Below are 13,382 nucleotides of genomic sequence, written 5' to 3' on the forward strand. Positions count from 1 at the left end.
CGCAAGAAATACATGTGTTAATTTATGCTCACTAAACTATCTTAACTTGTTTTTGAAATATAAAATTGGTTATTCTTGTTTAGTATGTGTGTGAGTTTTTGGGATCTATGCGCTTACATTTTTCTTGTTGAGAGATGTTTTTGAGAAATTAAATGTTGTTTGGATCCTTGGTTGATTTGCATATTTTATTACATACATATCTGTATTTTTCTCTTCTTGAAAAAATGTTTTTAAGCAATCTCGACAGCTTCTCAATACCTCTCGACATCTAGCTTATCTATCAAGCTCTTCAGCTTCTTTTTATCGCAATCTTGATAGCTTCTCGATCCATCGAGAAAGTTTCTGTCTCCTCGATAACTCGTCGATCCATCAAGCTTGTTTTTGCTGTGGACACCTCTAGACAACTGCTTGATAGTTGTATCTCTTCATGCCTTTAAAGCTTGACACCTCTTAACCTGTCGAGAATTATGAGAGTCTATTTATAGATTCCACGCAATTCAGATCTCATTTCTCTCAATCTCTCTCGACTGCTTCGTGTCTTTTCACCTCCCAAACCTTTCTTTCTCACTTCAAACTCCCTTCCCAAGAGCTTTTTGGCCTCAAGATCATTTTTTCTTGCTTCTAGTATGCTCTTTATCTCTCATTCTTCATGCATTTCATACATATATATATAAGTTTTGGGTTTTTGAAAATTTTTTGGGGTTTTTCAAAATTGGTGGAGTTTCTGAGAAATTTTTGGGACGGGCTTTGTGAAAAGGGTTCTAAATCATCATGCATTGCATCTCATTTGCATTATAACAATGTTTCATGCATTATAGGTGTGTGTTTACTTTGTTAAACTAATTGTGTGCTAGTAGGATTGGATTGGGCTGACCCATGATATTTTTACTATTGCATATCACATGCTCATGCATTTTCATGCATACTTACCTTTCATTCTCTATATTCTTATATATTGATTGTGTTTGGTGCTTTGCTGCGTGTTTCTCTCTCTCTTTCTCTCTCTTGTTTACATTAGTTGCGTCATGGCACCTAAACGTAAGTCTACTTTGTCCCGGAACCCTCTTCGTTCCAAGGCATCCACTTCTTCTAATCCTACTCCCTCACATGTTCGATTCCGTGATGATAAAGCCCGACAGGACTTTTCGGTGAAATTTTCTCAATGAGGCATTCATTCGGAATGCCAAGTCATTTTGTCGGACTTCTTTGACACTGAACTACCCACTATCATTCACAGTGGGGGTTGGAAGTCACTATATGACGTCTTGGTCATTTGTCCATCCGTGCTTATCCAGGAGTTCTACTCCAATATGCATGGACTTGATTACTCAGTACCTCTCTTTGTTACTCGCGTTCGAGGTACGCGCATTATGGTCACACCGAATATTGTATCCGTCGTGCTCCATATCCTTAAGGTAGCACATCCTAACTACCTTGGTTATGACTGTTTTAAGACTGTGTCTAAAGACAAGCTTATTTCTACTTTTTGTGAGCCTCCCTTTGATTAGGGTAATCGTCAATTCACTCCTTGTACAGCCTTTGCTAAAGGTTCTAGGTTCATTAACATGGTAATGACTTTTGTTTTGCATCCTTTATCCCATTATAACTTTATTACTAAGCCTCGTGCTTGATTTTTGCTTTCTCTTTTAGAGCATCTTACTGTAGATTTTCCCTCTCATTTTATTCTTTCCATCATAGATGTATATAGGGATACGGCGACCCGTGATAAGCTCATCTTTCCTTCGGCTATCACGAGGATTTTACACCATTTTTTTGTCCCCTTTCCCATTTCTGACCACCTCCCTGTCATGTGTGCCATTAACGCTGCTATTGTTAAACGGAGTAAGGCGCAGTTTCATTTTAGGCGGTCCAGGATGGCAACCCTCCCACTTCTTCAGCTCCATCCATCTCTGCTCTCTCTTCCTCTGCGGGTGGTGTGACTCTTGATGTGATCATGGCGCAGCTTCAGCGCATGGATGCTCACCTTGACCCTCTCAATGATGAGTTATATCAGGTGAACACCCATGTCGGTCGTATTGCTAGACGGCAGGCTCGCCTTGGTGGCTTTTAGAGTCTCCCTCCCGTTCTCTCGAGGCATCCGATGACAATGATAATGATGAGGATGAGGATGCTAGCTCACCTAGTGATGACAAGATGTCTATTTGATATACTTACCCTTTGTCACTCGTGATAAAAAGGGGGAGTAGTTTTAGACATGAGAGTAGTCATACTCATAGGGGGAGGATTAGTATAGGAGATTTTTGTTAGGGGCAGTGTATTTTTTTGAGGGATGTAGTGAGGACTATATGTGCCTTTTTCTTTTCTCTCATTTTTAGATACATTGTTCATATACCTTAGATCTTGTGATCATATTGTAATAGCAAACCTTGTACTTGTTGATATATATACATTTGAGGTTGTTATTACAGTTCTTTCACCTATCTTTACATGTGTTATTTTTTTCTCTCTTTATGCACATTCTTCTTATATATTGTATGCAATCTTTTATTTCTATTTCACACTAAGATGCCTTGATGAGTTTTGTTTAAAGTGTTTCAGAAATACAGGTTATCAAAATCTACTTGCCATAAACTCTCTTCTTTCAAAATTTTTCAAGAGTTTGTGTTGAGATAGATTTTACTGCATTCAACAAATGAATATGAGTGAGTGATTTATGACTTCTCTCATATGTTCATTTGTTGTTGTAGTTTTGTCACGGATTGCCAAAAGGAGAAATTGTTAGGACATATGTGATTTAATGTTAGAAACATATGTTAACATTTTATATAATTGGTTAATCATTTGACAAGACGCACTTTACTTGTAATTGGGTAGATCTAGGATGTGTTTAATGCCTCAAGAAACAAGGTTTCAAGTTTAAGTGTTAAAGTCATGCAAGTCTATCCAAGAATCAAGTGAAGAAGTGTTGTTTATTAAATCTCGACAGCTAGTATCTATCGAGCTCTTCAACTTCTTTTTATTACAATCTCGATAGCTTCTCCATAGCTTCTTGATTCATCAAGAAAGTTTTTGTCTCCTCGATAGCTCCTTGATCCATCGAGCTTGTCAACATATGTAATTGGCTAATCCTTTGACAAAACACACTTTATTTGTAATTAGGTAGATCTAAGATGTGTTTAATGCTTCAAGAAACAATGTTTCAAGTTCAAGTGTTAAAACCATGCAAGTTTGTCTAAGAATCAAGTGAAGAAGTGTTATTCATTAAAGCTCGACAACTAGTATCTATCGAGGTTTGAAATAGCTGTTTTAGCCCGAGACTCGACAGTTGCTCGATAGCTAGGGTATTTGTCGAGATTTATGAAGTTTATATCAATATTGATTTTCATCCAATCCTTGAATGTATATTTGGGTTTTCTTTTCTCACAACCCTAAACATAAATAAGGATTATTTTAAGGGCCGTAAAAGGTGACACAAGTTGCACAAGAGAAAAATTCCACAAATGTGAAGAAAAGTGAAACCGGAAACCTAGTTTGCCTTAGTTCTTCTTTCTCTTGAAGAAGCTATTATGTTTGTACATCATAGGGTTTTGTGACCAAGCAACTTCATGATCTTCATCGTGTGATGAACTAAAGAACTTTGCAGCCAACATCTTTCTCAAGTTGGTGATCAAGTCGCGTACTGGGATCCGTGCAATTGGTTAGTCATGTACTAGGAGACATGCATTAAAAAGGAGAAATTGTCACTACAGAACAAGTCCAATTGGGTATTGGGGTAAGGGTTCAACTGTAGGTTAGTATAAGGTACTGGGATTTATTTACTTGTAACCCTTTTTTTTTTTATAATAGTGGATTTTTGGGAGTGGTAACCTTAAAATCACCCGATGGAATTTTTGCCATGTAGGTTTTCCCCATTCGTAAACAAATCACCGTATCAATTTAATTTCCACTGCATATTTAGTTTAATTGGTGATTTGTTTGTACCACCACGCATCTTGCATGTTAATTTGATTAATTAATAAACTTGACTAATTAATCAATTAATATATCGCAAGAGGTCAACACATTTTTGGTCTATCAAAAAATGTAACAATTATAAAAATATTCAGTAGTTAAAATACAGTAGTATAAGAAAAATAAAACTAATTAGGATAATGTTACTTACCTCAACTAGCACACCACAAAGGAAATTCTCTCTAACACTTCCTCTAAAAATCTTTAGATAACACCTAAAACAATTTTTCAAATAATGTATACTCAATAATAATAATAATAATAATAATAATAAATTAAGAAAAAATTATAATGGTACCCAGTAAAAAAAAAAAAAAAAAACTAATTGGACTTGTTCATAACGTATATTTCCTTTACTTCCTGCCACTACTTCCCTAGGGATAAGACCAATAGATTACATATAAGATCAAATGTCACTTTCTAAAAGAAGAGCACCTCTGCACTCATCTTCATGTATACGAATTCACCTTTCAATTTTTTTTTTTTCCTTTTCTTTTGTGATTGCTTGTCAGAAGTCAAAGCCTAGACTACTAAAGACTTTTTGTTTTCATAATACTTCGGGCACTATTTATTGAAGAAAATCTGTGCAGAAACACAACCACAAAGCATAAAAATTTGCAGATTCTATCTATACTTAACGCAACAAAGGGCATAGAAAAAAAAAAAAAAAATATTACTGAGCATAGAAAAATCTGTAGGTACCTAGCATCCAAATTACGAAAAATATAAATTTAAATCCTTCTTTGTTTATATCATAAAACTCATTGAATATTTAGATATTTTCAGTGTTGGCCAAAAAATCCACATAAAAATATTCTAATTTCATATAAAGTTTAGATTTAATAAAAGATAAGATTTTTTAGGTTTTACCTCAATTATGTCATTAGTGTTTCTCTATTTGAATATTCTGAGTAATTTGCTCTCTCAAAATATCTATAATTATACGCTAACTTAATTAACTTATATATAGCTAGGGTTTCGATCTTATTTTCTAAAAGCTCTCTTAATAATATTAATTATAAAATTGACCCCACAAAGAGATTTACTTAAATACCCCCACCTTTTGAAGTCTCTTTTTTTTTTTTTTTTCTTTTTTTTTTTGGTGGGTATAACAGAAAGGCTTTTAAAAGAAAAAGGTTTGGGTTCCAAAAATCCCATAACTTTAAAGAAAAATAAATATTTCTTTTAAAACTTTGTTTATTCAAAATATTTCTTTTATCATATTTTTGAAAATAAATTCAACACCGTAAAAGAAAACATTTTTTTTTAAAGAAAGAAAAGATATTTTTTTTAAAAAGAATAACACACCTTATTTTTGGATAAAAGAGAAAAAGAAAAATATATGTATTTTTTGGAAGAAAATTTTTAAAGGGAAAGAAAAGATATTTTTTTAAAGAGAACATTTTAAAAAAATAAATAGGGGAAGTTTAAAGAAGGATTTAAAAAAGAAAGGGTTTCAATTTGAAAAACACTTTGGAAAGGGGAATAAAATTATTTTCTCTTTGAAAAACCATTTGCTTGGAAAAGCATACTAAAGGAATTTTTTACCAAAACTATTAATCTATGGCAACCTTATTAATGAGAAAAAGTAAAGAGCAACAATAGTATATAAGTGCTATGAATTTGCAAGAAAATAAAGGAAAGTAAATAATATTTCTAGAAAATTAAATGACAAGGGAATGTAAAGAACTCGAATTTAAATGACAATAAAAGTAGAAAGCTTGAAATTAAATGACAATAAAAGTGAAGAGCTTAAATTTAAATGACAATAAAAGTAAGGTCATTAAAAATGTTTTTTTTAGAGATCCATCTTAAATAAGTTTTAATCTATTTCAAGCCTTATGGGTTCTTTGTCAAAAGGAGATGGGAGCTCTAAGCCATCAACCGTCTTTAAGACAACATTCCTATATTGTGCTTTACTTAAGGTTTACAGCTCATATATATATATATATATATGTATATATATAAGGAGAAGGGGAAGAACATTAAATAAAAGGGAACAATAATAAAATGAATATATGAACAAGAATCTAAATGGTTCCTAGATGCCTAGAAGAAATGAGACTTCTTCCCTTGAAGGGTACTTCTCATATTAGGTATAGGTAAATGTTCAATACCCAAGTAGGAATTTAGTACAATATCACAATCAACAACACATTATATAAGCATAAATAGATAGAAAAATAGATATACATAATCACAACAACAAAATGCTAGGAATTTAAAGCAATAAAGTAACGAGACAACAAGCAAATAAATGGAATTTCATATATATAATATGAATGATTTATCCATAGGGAAAAATAGAGAGGGGTGGGATGGGTGTAGTTATTAAGAAACTACCCCATCCCTACATCTTACCCATAAAGATTACAATAAAGATGAGAGTTGCTGAATTTTTGTGAAGGGTTTCCGAAAGAGAGGAGAGAGAAATTTTTTATAATTTTCTTTGGATTTTTTTTAAAAAAAATTTTCTAGTATTTTTCTCCCTAATTTTTCTATTTTTTTCTCCCAATTTTACAGCTTCGTTGCCTATTTCATCTTTTTGCCAGTTGTGGGTTCCTTTTTGTTTTTACAATACCTAGGCCCCAAATAAAATAAGGATCCTGGGTCTTATACTTATTTTTTGGTGAATTGGCCTTGGTTCACTGCAATTATGTTGGGCTGATTACGAACCAAGTTGTGCACAAAGACATAGGTCCTACAACACAACACATCCATACATACAATATATATATATATATATGTATGTATGTATGTATGTATGTATTGTATAGTAAAGAACAACAAAGGGATAGTAAAGGCAAATAAAAAGCGTTAGAGATCCTCAAAATGATGAATAATATTTCATTATTTCTTGTTCTTTTTAGTACATTAGGTCCTTTCTCCACTGAGATATGTTACAAGGTCCAAATAAGTTCAAAAGTCATAGACTTGGATAACTCTTTTAGGCTTCTAAGACTTGTGAGGTTTGAATCCAAGTGTATCCTCTAGTGTCTGTCTCAGGATCCCTCAATAAGTTTTCCCTCTTTTCTCCCCTTTTGAATTTTAAAGGAGATTTTCAGAGGATCTTTTCTCTCTAATTCACTATTGCTGAATGGTTTTTTACTGTTGACTCCCTTTCTTTTTATAGTGCTCTCCTAGGGTTTTTGGTGTACCACTGTTTCCCTCCATTTATTGTGCTGGGTACCAGAACCAATGTTGTGTCAGCAACATTGGTGGCTAGTCCCTTCCTTATTTTCTCATTATTTTCCCTTTTAAGGTTTCCCCCCCAAAAGTCCCTAGTTGACCTTCCTCTTTTGGGAGGTCCTAAGGGCTAACTTTTTATTCTCGTTTTCCAAAGCTTCTAGACGCTACTTTTCAGGCCCACTTTTGACTGCTTTTACCTTTTGTCATTTTCTCTAAATGGGCAGATTCCTTTCTGTTAAGCTGAAAGATCCCCAACCCCCTTTCTTCATGGTTTATCTCTCTGCGTTTCTCGAGGTACCAGACTTCTTTTCATGAAGTGCTGATTCCTAAGCCATCTGCCTTTTTCTGCATCATGGGGCAATTACTGGGACATATCAACCCTCATTCTTTGCGTTCATAGGCATGCTCCCTTGAGCTGTCTCAATCCCAACTGGTCTCATGCTGCATGTCCCCAGGATCCTAGGTTTCTAGGAATCCCCAAGTATCCTAGTTTAACTTTCTTTCTGAGTTTCCCAGCAATTTTCTCTTATAAGAGTTGGGCTGAGCTTCCTTTTTTCTTTATTTTATAAGGCCCAAAGCTTACCTATTCATGGGCTTGGGCCCTTTCCTACTTATTTTAATTAGTCCTTAATTGGTGAGTTTGGGCCTTACCCTTTCCTTGAAAGCCCAAATGGTTCTAAAATTTCAATTTTGTATTGTTTTGGACCTTGATACAATATTGTGATATTTTAGACCTCAACACCAGTTTCTAGTCCGATCTTCGTGTGACTGTTTGGAGGCATTCCCAGTTCCATTTTCTTTTAAGCTTTATATTCCTAGAAACCTCTAGATGTTTAGTTTTCATAGGTTCTGACTTTGCAAGATTTGGAGCTACAGTCGTCAAGATATCGCGCCTGGAAGGGAAGTGTCGCAGTGTAGGAAATTCTATAATGTTTTTCCTTAAACAATTTATTGCTTCCCATTCGTGGCAGATATCATCAAGCCCTTTATGTGAGAGATGTTCAAGACCTTATACTTCAAGCTAGTTTAGCTGGATCACTCTAGTTCTCGCCCAATTGATATAGTTTTTTTGCACAAAGTTAGCTCGAAAACAGCCTATTTAACCTAAAAAGGTGAAATTTTTAGTTAGGATTTTGGTGATATCTCATCTGTTTTAACTCCAATTTTGGCTCATGAACTATCATTTCGAAAGGAAAAATATGACCTATAAGATGGTCCTAAGTTCAACTTGATCAAACAGTTAGATCAAAAAGTCAATTTTTTTACCATATCCAGTTAGAGTTTTTGGTCTTAATTGCTATTAGAAGGGTTTTGAATGTTATGACCCTTTGATCCACTATTTGATCATGTTGCATTTATTTGTTACCATTTTTTGGTTTTGAAATTTGTAATTTGCAACTTTTTTATTTTTATTTTTTATTTTTTTTTATTTTGGCATTTGTTTTGACTCATGAATCAAGGCTGGACAAAATACAATATTGACAGCAATGACCACCAAATAAAGCAAATATTTTTCAATTTCATTCCTCCAATGGTTTTAATTTACTATTGTATGGTGTAATGACATGATTTAATGTTGAGATGTAGGAATTAAGACTACACAAGCCAAATTCAAAAAGAGAGAGAAAGAGAAGAGTAGCTCATTGTGGCCACCGACACTACAGCCAGGGTTCACAAGGTGAGCCAATGGTCTAACTAGGTTCAGTTTGAGCCAAGGGGTTTGGGTTCATGGGGTTTGGGTTAGGGAGAGTTCTTTGTTGTCTTAATTTGTTTTTAGATTTTAGGATTTGGCCTGAAACTGTGTCATTTAGGCTAGAGGTTTTTGTTTTAATTTTAGGCCTAAAACAACATAGTTTTAATGCATGCCAGCGCTTCACTTGGTCATCACTAAAACGACATAGTTTTTGGGCTGATTTGGCAAAAATGAAAGACATTAGCATGATGATGTGTCACTTAATAGCAGAAATTAACCGTGGGGGGGTGGGGGTGGGGGTGGGGGGTGAATTGCTAACGAAACCAAACTTTAGAGTGTAAAATCAATAACCGTGGGGGGGTGGGGGTGGGGGTGGGGGGTGAATTGCTAACGAAACCAAACTTTAGAGTGTAAAATCAAGTTTTTGAAACTTTGGATGTAAAATCCAATCAACTCCAAATTTTAGGGGTGTAATTTGTAATTTACCCTTAAAATTATACATAAAATATGAATTTATAAATTGGATAGTAAATAATAATTTATTAACACAAAGTTTAGTGTGTGTATTAAGAAGAAAATGTAAAATATTAATTTAATAAAAATTTATTTAGTGGTATAACATTGCAAATAATTACATCAAACTTTAGGGTGTAAAATCAAGTTTTTGAAACTTTGGATGTAAAATCCGGTCAACATCAAACTTTAGGGGTGTAATTTGTAATTTACCCTTAAAATTATACATAAAATATGAATTTATAAATTGGATAGTAAATAATATTTTATTAACACAAAGTTTAGTGTGTATTAAGAAGAAAATGTAAAATATTAATTTAATAAAAATTTATTTAGTAGTATAACATTGAAAATAATTACATCAAATATAACTTGAACCCATTACCTAATAAATTTTTATTGGATTAACAGTTTCAAAATTTCTATGTTTGATTATATATTCTCTATATTCTTAATACACATCCAATTTATACTGATTGAATGTTGTTTACTATTCAATCCATAAACTCATTTGCTATATATAGTAACTTGAAATTTGTGTAGTTGATTGATGCCATAATTTTTAATTTTTAATCATCTTGAAATTTTGTAAGCATGGGGATTATGAGAAGAAAATGTAATATAATGGTGGGTATTTCAAAATTCGCATTCAGTAAAAAGAAATTGACGTGTAACATTTCTTAAATTTACATTTGGCATAATTTGAAATTAACTTTAAAAGGGCATAATAGAGGTGATTAATAGACAACCTTATCCCTAATTGTTTTCGAAAAATTAGATTCTTTTACTCAAGCACGCAACCGATTGCTTTTGGTGGAAGGAAAATCAACTTTATATACAAAGGGATACACATGGTTTTATTTATTTTTTTTTATTATTATTATTATTATTATTATTTGTCTTAATTAATACTACCGAAATACATGTGTATTAATCAAGTGAGTTCTTTTAAGACCACAACGATTGTGTCACAATTTTTTAAACAACTTTGATATAACGGATTGTAAATGGTTATATGTTACTTTTATATATGCCCATCGTTTATATGAGTTGTTGTTGTTGTGCACACATTATCTAATCAACCGTATGCATTAGGTAGCGGAAGTGCCAGTAGAGTAGACTTGACAATCTACACTGGGGAGTGCCGGTCCAATTTCTTTACATGCTAGCCCAAGCAGGGGAAAAAAAAAAGAACAAAAAAGGAAATAAAATTTTATATTTATTTATTTTTATATAAAATAAAAATTCCGCTTTAGCATAATTTAAGCGTATATAAACACTGTCAAACGCCTTGTAACTAAATTGGCACCTCTCCATGCACAAAGTATTTGAGAGTCTGGAGAAAAAGAGTTTTAACTACGAAGGTAACAGCATATTATAATTATTTCTTAAAAAAAAAAAAAACATATACAAGCACTTATACTAGAGTGGCTATTATAACAAAAGGCACAGTGGTAGGAAATAAAATTTTGAACATTGAGGCGGCTTGTAATCAGCATCATTAGCCACCGAGACAATCAGGCAAATCAAATGCAATGCAAATGACCAACCGTATTTATTCTGTAAGAGCAAAAATGTCATTTTGTTGTATGCCCTGTCAAATTCCTGACGTGTCAACGTTTAATTGGGAAAAGACGGAAACATTAGTTACACAAGTAACACTGGAGCCCAATCTACCCAAAAATAAAAATTGATGGGAGCCTAGTAAAAAGAGAATAAGTCAGTGAACGGTGGACTGTGAGAGGAAAAAATAAAGTTGGATTGAAATGGAGAATGGGGCAGGGGCAGTGCCCAGAGTGGGAGTATGCGTATTTTTGGTAAAGGGGAAAGCAGTCCTGTTGGGGCGTCGTCGATCCTCCATTGGTGACTCCACTTTTGCTCTTCCTGGCGGCCATCTTGAGTTTGGTATTGTTTTCCCTATTATCTTTTGCAATTTTTAGGAGCTTTTCTCTCCTTATTAAATTTGGGTGGTTTGATTTTTCTTTTATCTCAATTTATATAAATCGTACGCACTTTCTGAGTTTGTTTTATTTTTTGGATTTACTGTCTTACTTTTTCATTCATTCCACTTTAAGATTTATGTTTTGTTCAATAATATTATGCATTTATGAACTACTTACTGATATAAAATAAATGGGGCAGTTTGATCGTTAATTTATGTACCTAGACTTTCCTTTCATGTAGAGTAGAGTAGAGTAACTCTCTCTGTAAGTCTGCAAATGAAACCCATACCATGTGAGAGTGAGAACTGAGAAAGGTATCTACCATGGTATATGATTTATTGTTTTGTGTTGCACAGGCACAGGGACACGGACTCAGAAATATTTTTATAGGGTCTAATTTCTGGGACCAAAAAATGAATGTTTAGATTCCATAAAAATAAAATAAAAAAGAATGTACATATACACACAAGCCGTTGTATATACACAAGAAATACTAAAATAAAATTTCTTAATTCAATTTTTTTTTTTTTTTTAATATCATATGATCTGTTTAGATTTTTTTTTTTTCTTATAAAACTAAATTAGTCAAGAGCATTTATAATAGCAATTTTAAGAAGGATGACCTTAAAGAGAGTCGAAGGAAAAAAATGGATTCACACGGCATCTTACATGGATTGGATGAGATTTGATGAATTGATAGTGAACAAAATAAGAGCATGCGTAATGTTTAGATCTACAATTAGTCACATATATAAAAGATTTATTATACTTTGTATGTGTTTTGAAGAATTTCAAGACACTTTACAACAACAAAATATGGAAAATGGAATGGTGACATTATTTAAAAGATGTTTTGTTGCAGGGGAGAGTTTTGAGGAATGTGGTAGTAGAGAGGTGAAGGAGGAAACGGGATTGGACATAGCTCAAGTAGAGTTATTAACTGTCACAAACAACGTCTTTCTAGAGGAGCCAAAACCATCCCATTATGTCACTGTCTTCATGCGTGCTGTCTTGGAAGATCCTCAGCAAGTTCCCCAAAATCTTGAGCCACACAAGTGTGATGGATGGGATTGGTATGACTGGGATAACCTTCCTAAACCGCTCTTTTGGCCATTAGAGAAAATGGTGCAAGATGGCTTTGATCCCTTCCCAATTGGCTAGATTAGAATTCATTCGGATATTATTATGTTTGCTAATCCTACTCTCTCTCTCTCTCTCTCTCTCTCTCTCTCTCTATTGATGAGAAAGAATAATCACTTATGTAATATTTTTAGGTGTTGGACCAATCAGAAAGTTAAGGCTCTCAATCTTATCATCAATTTGATTTAAAATGTTTTTCCTTTTCTCCTTTTCATTAACCATGCCCTTCTTTTTTCCTCTTAGGCCAGTGATTGTAATTTTTCTTTATTACTTTGTTGGCAATTTCATTTGGCAATGACTTATTTGGTTTTTCTTGATTGCTTTTTTCTAAGAATAGGTTAAAGTATACTTGCACTTCAAAAAAGTTAGAAAAATTAAAACAAAATAAATTAAAAGCTAAAAGAAAAAGCTTGTGGTAAAGGGACACTTCATTTATTAGGAATCATTGCAAATTCTATTATTATTATTGTGTTAAGTGGAAGAGTCCTCATCTAGGCTTAAAGCTCAAATACCTATTGGGCCCCGTGGAGTGGAATGGGCCAGACACGTGCTCACGGAATGGCCCAATAGCTTATAAGATTTGGTGGAAGGGAATAAAGCTGTCTTGAGCATCTAGGAGGAGATAAGAATCCTGGAAGATTGTTCCCGTGAGGCACGTAGTAAGCTAAGTGGAGCCAAGTTTTATCTGAGGAGATGTGCATGAATGATCTACATCTTACTTTCAGCTGGCATCTAGAACCTTGGAGAATCTTCCAAAATATGTAAGAAGGGCGAAGATCTTCACCTCCACATTAATAAGGAGACTTCCACCTAACTTCTACCACATTGAATGCATATGAGATAGCTTGAATAGTACAAAACAAACACCCTCAAAAGAGAGGAAAATATCCTTGCAAACTCGACCGGCTACAGGACAACTGTAGGAATAAGAA

At 33.6% G+C, this 13,382-nt stretch overlaps 1 protein-coding gene across 1 annotated transcript; it reads left to right on the forward strand.

The window, feature by feature from the left end:
- The first annotated feature begins 11,068 nt into the window (after positions 1-11,068).
- On the forward strand, positions 11,069-12,653 carry LOC112040653 (nudix hydrolase 1). Its single transcript, XM_024073538.2, has 2 exons — positions 11,069-11,272; positions 12,173-12,653. The coding sequence occupies exons 1-2, from the start codon at positions 11,134-11,136 to the stop codon at positions 12,469-12,471; spliced, it is 438 nt and encodes a 145-aa protein (XP_023929306.1). The 5' UTR covers positions 11,069-11,133; the 3' UTR covers positions 12,472-12,653.
- Positions 12,654-13,382: the final 729 nt, after the last annotated feature.

The sequence above is a fragment of the Quercus suber genome, unplaced genomic scaffold (genome assembly GCF_002906115.3).
Source record: "Quercus suber isolate HL8 unplaced genomic scaffold, Cork oak 2.0 scaffold_666, whole genome shotgun sequence".
NCBI lineage: Eukaryota > Viridiplantae > Streptophyta > Magnoliopsida > Fagales > Fagaceae > Quercus > Quercus suber.

Coding starts and splice junctions, on each gene's coding strand:
- LOC112040653 (XM_024073538.2), top strand. CDS start 11,134: ATGGAGAATGGGGCAGGGGCAGTGCCCAGAGTGGGAGTATGCGTATTT. Junction 11,273..12,172: donor TGGCGGCCATCTTGAGTTTG/GTATTGTTTTCC, acceptor GTTTTGTTGCAG/GGGAGAGTTTTGAGGAATGT.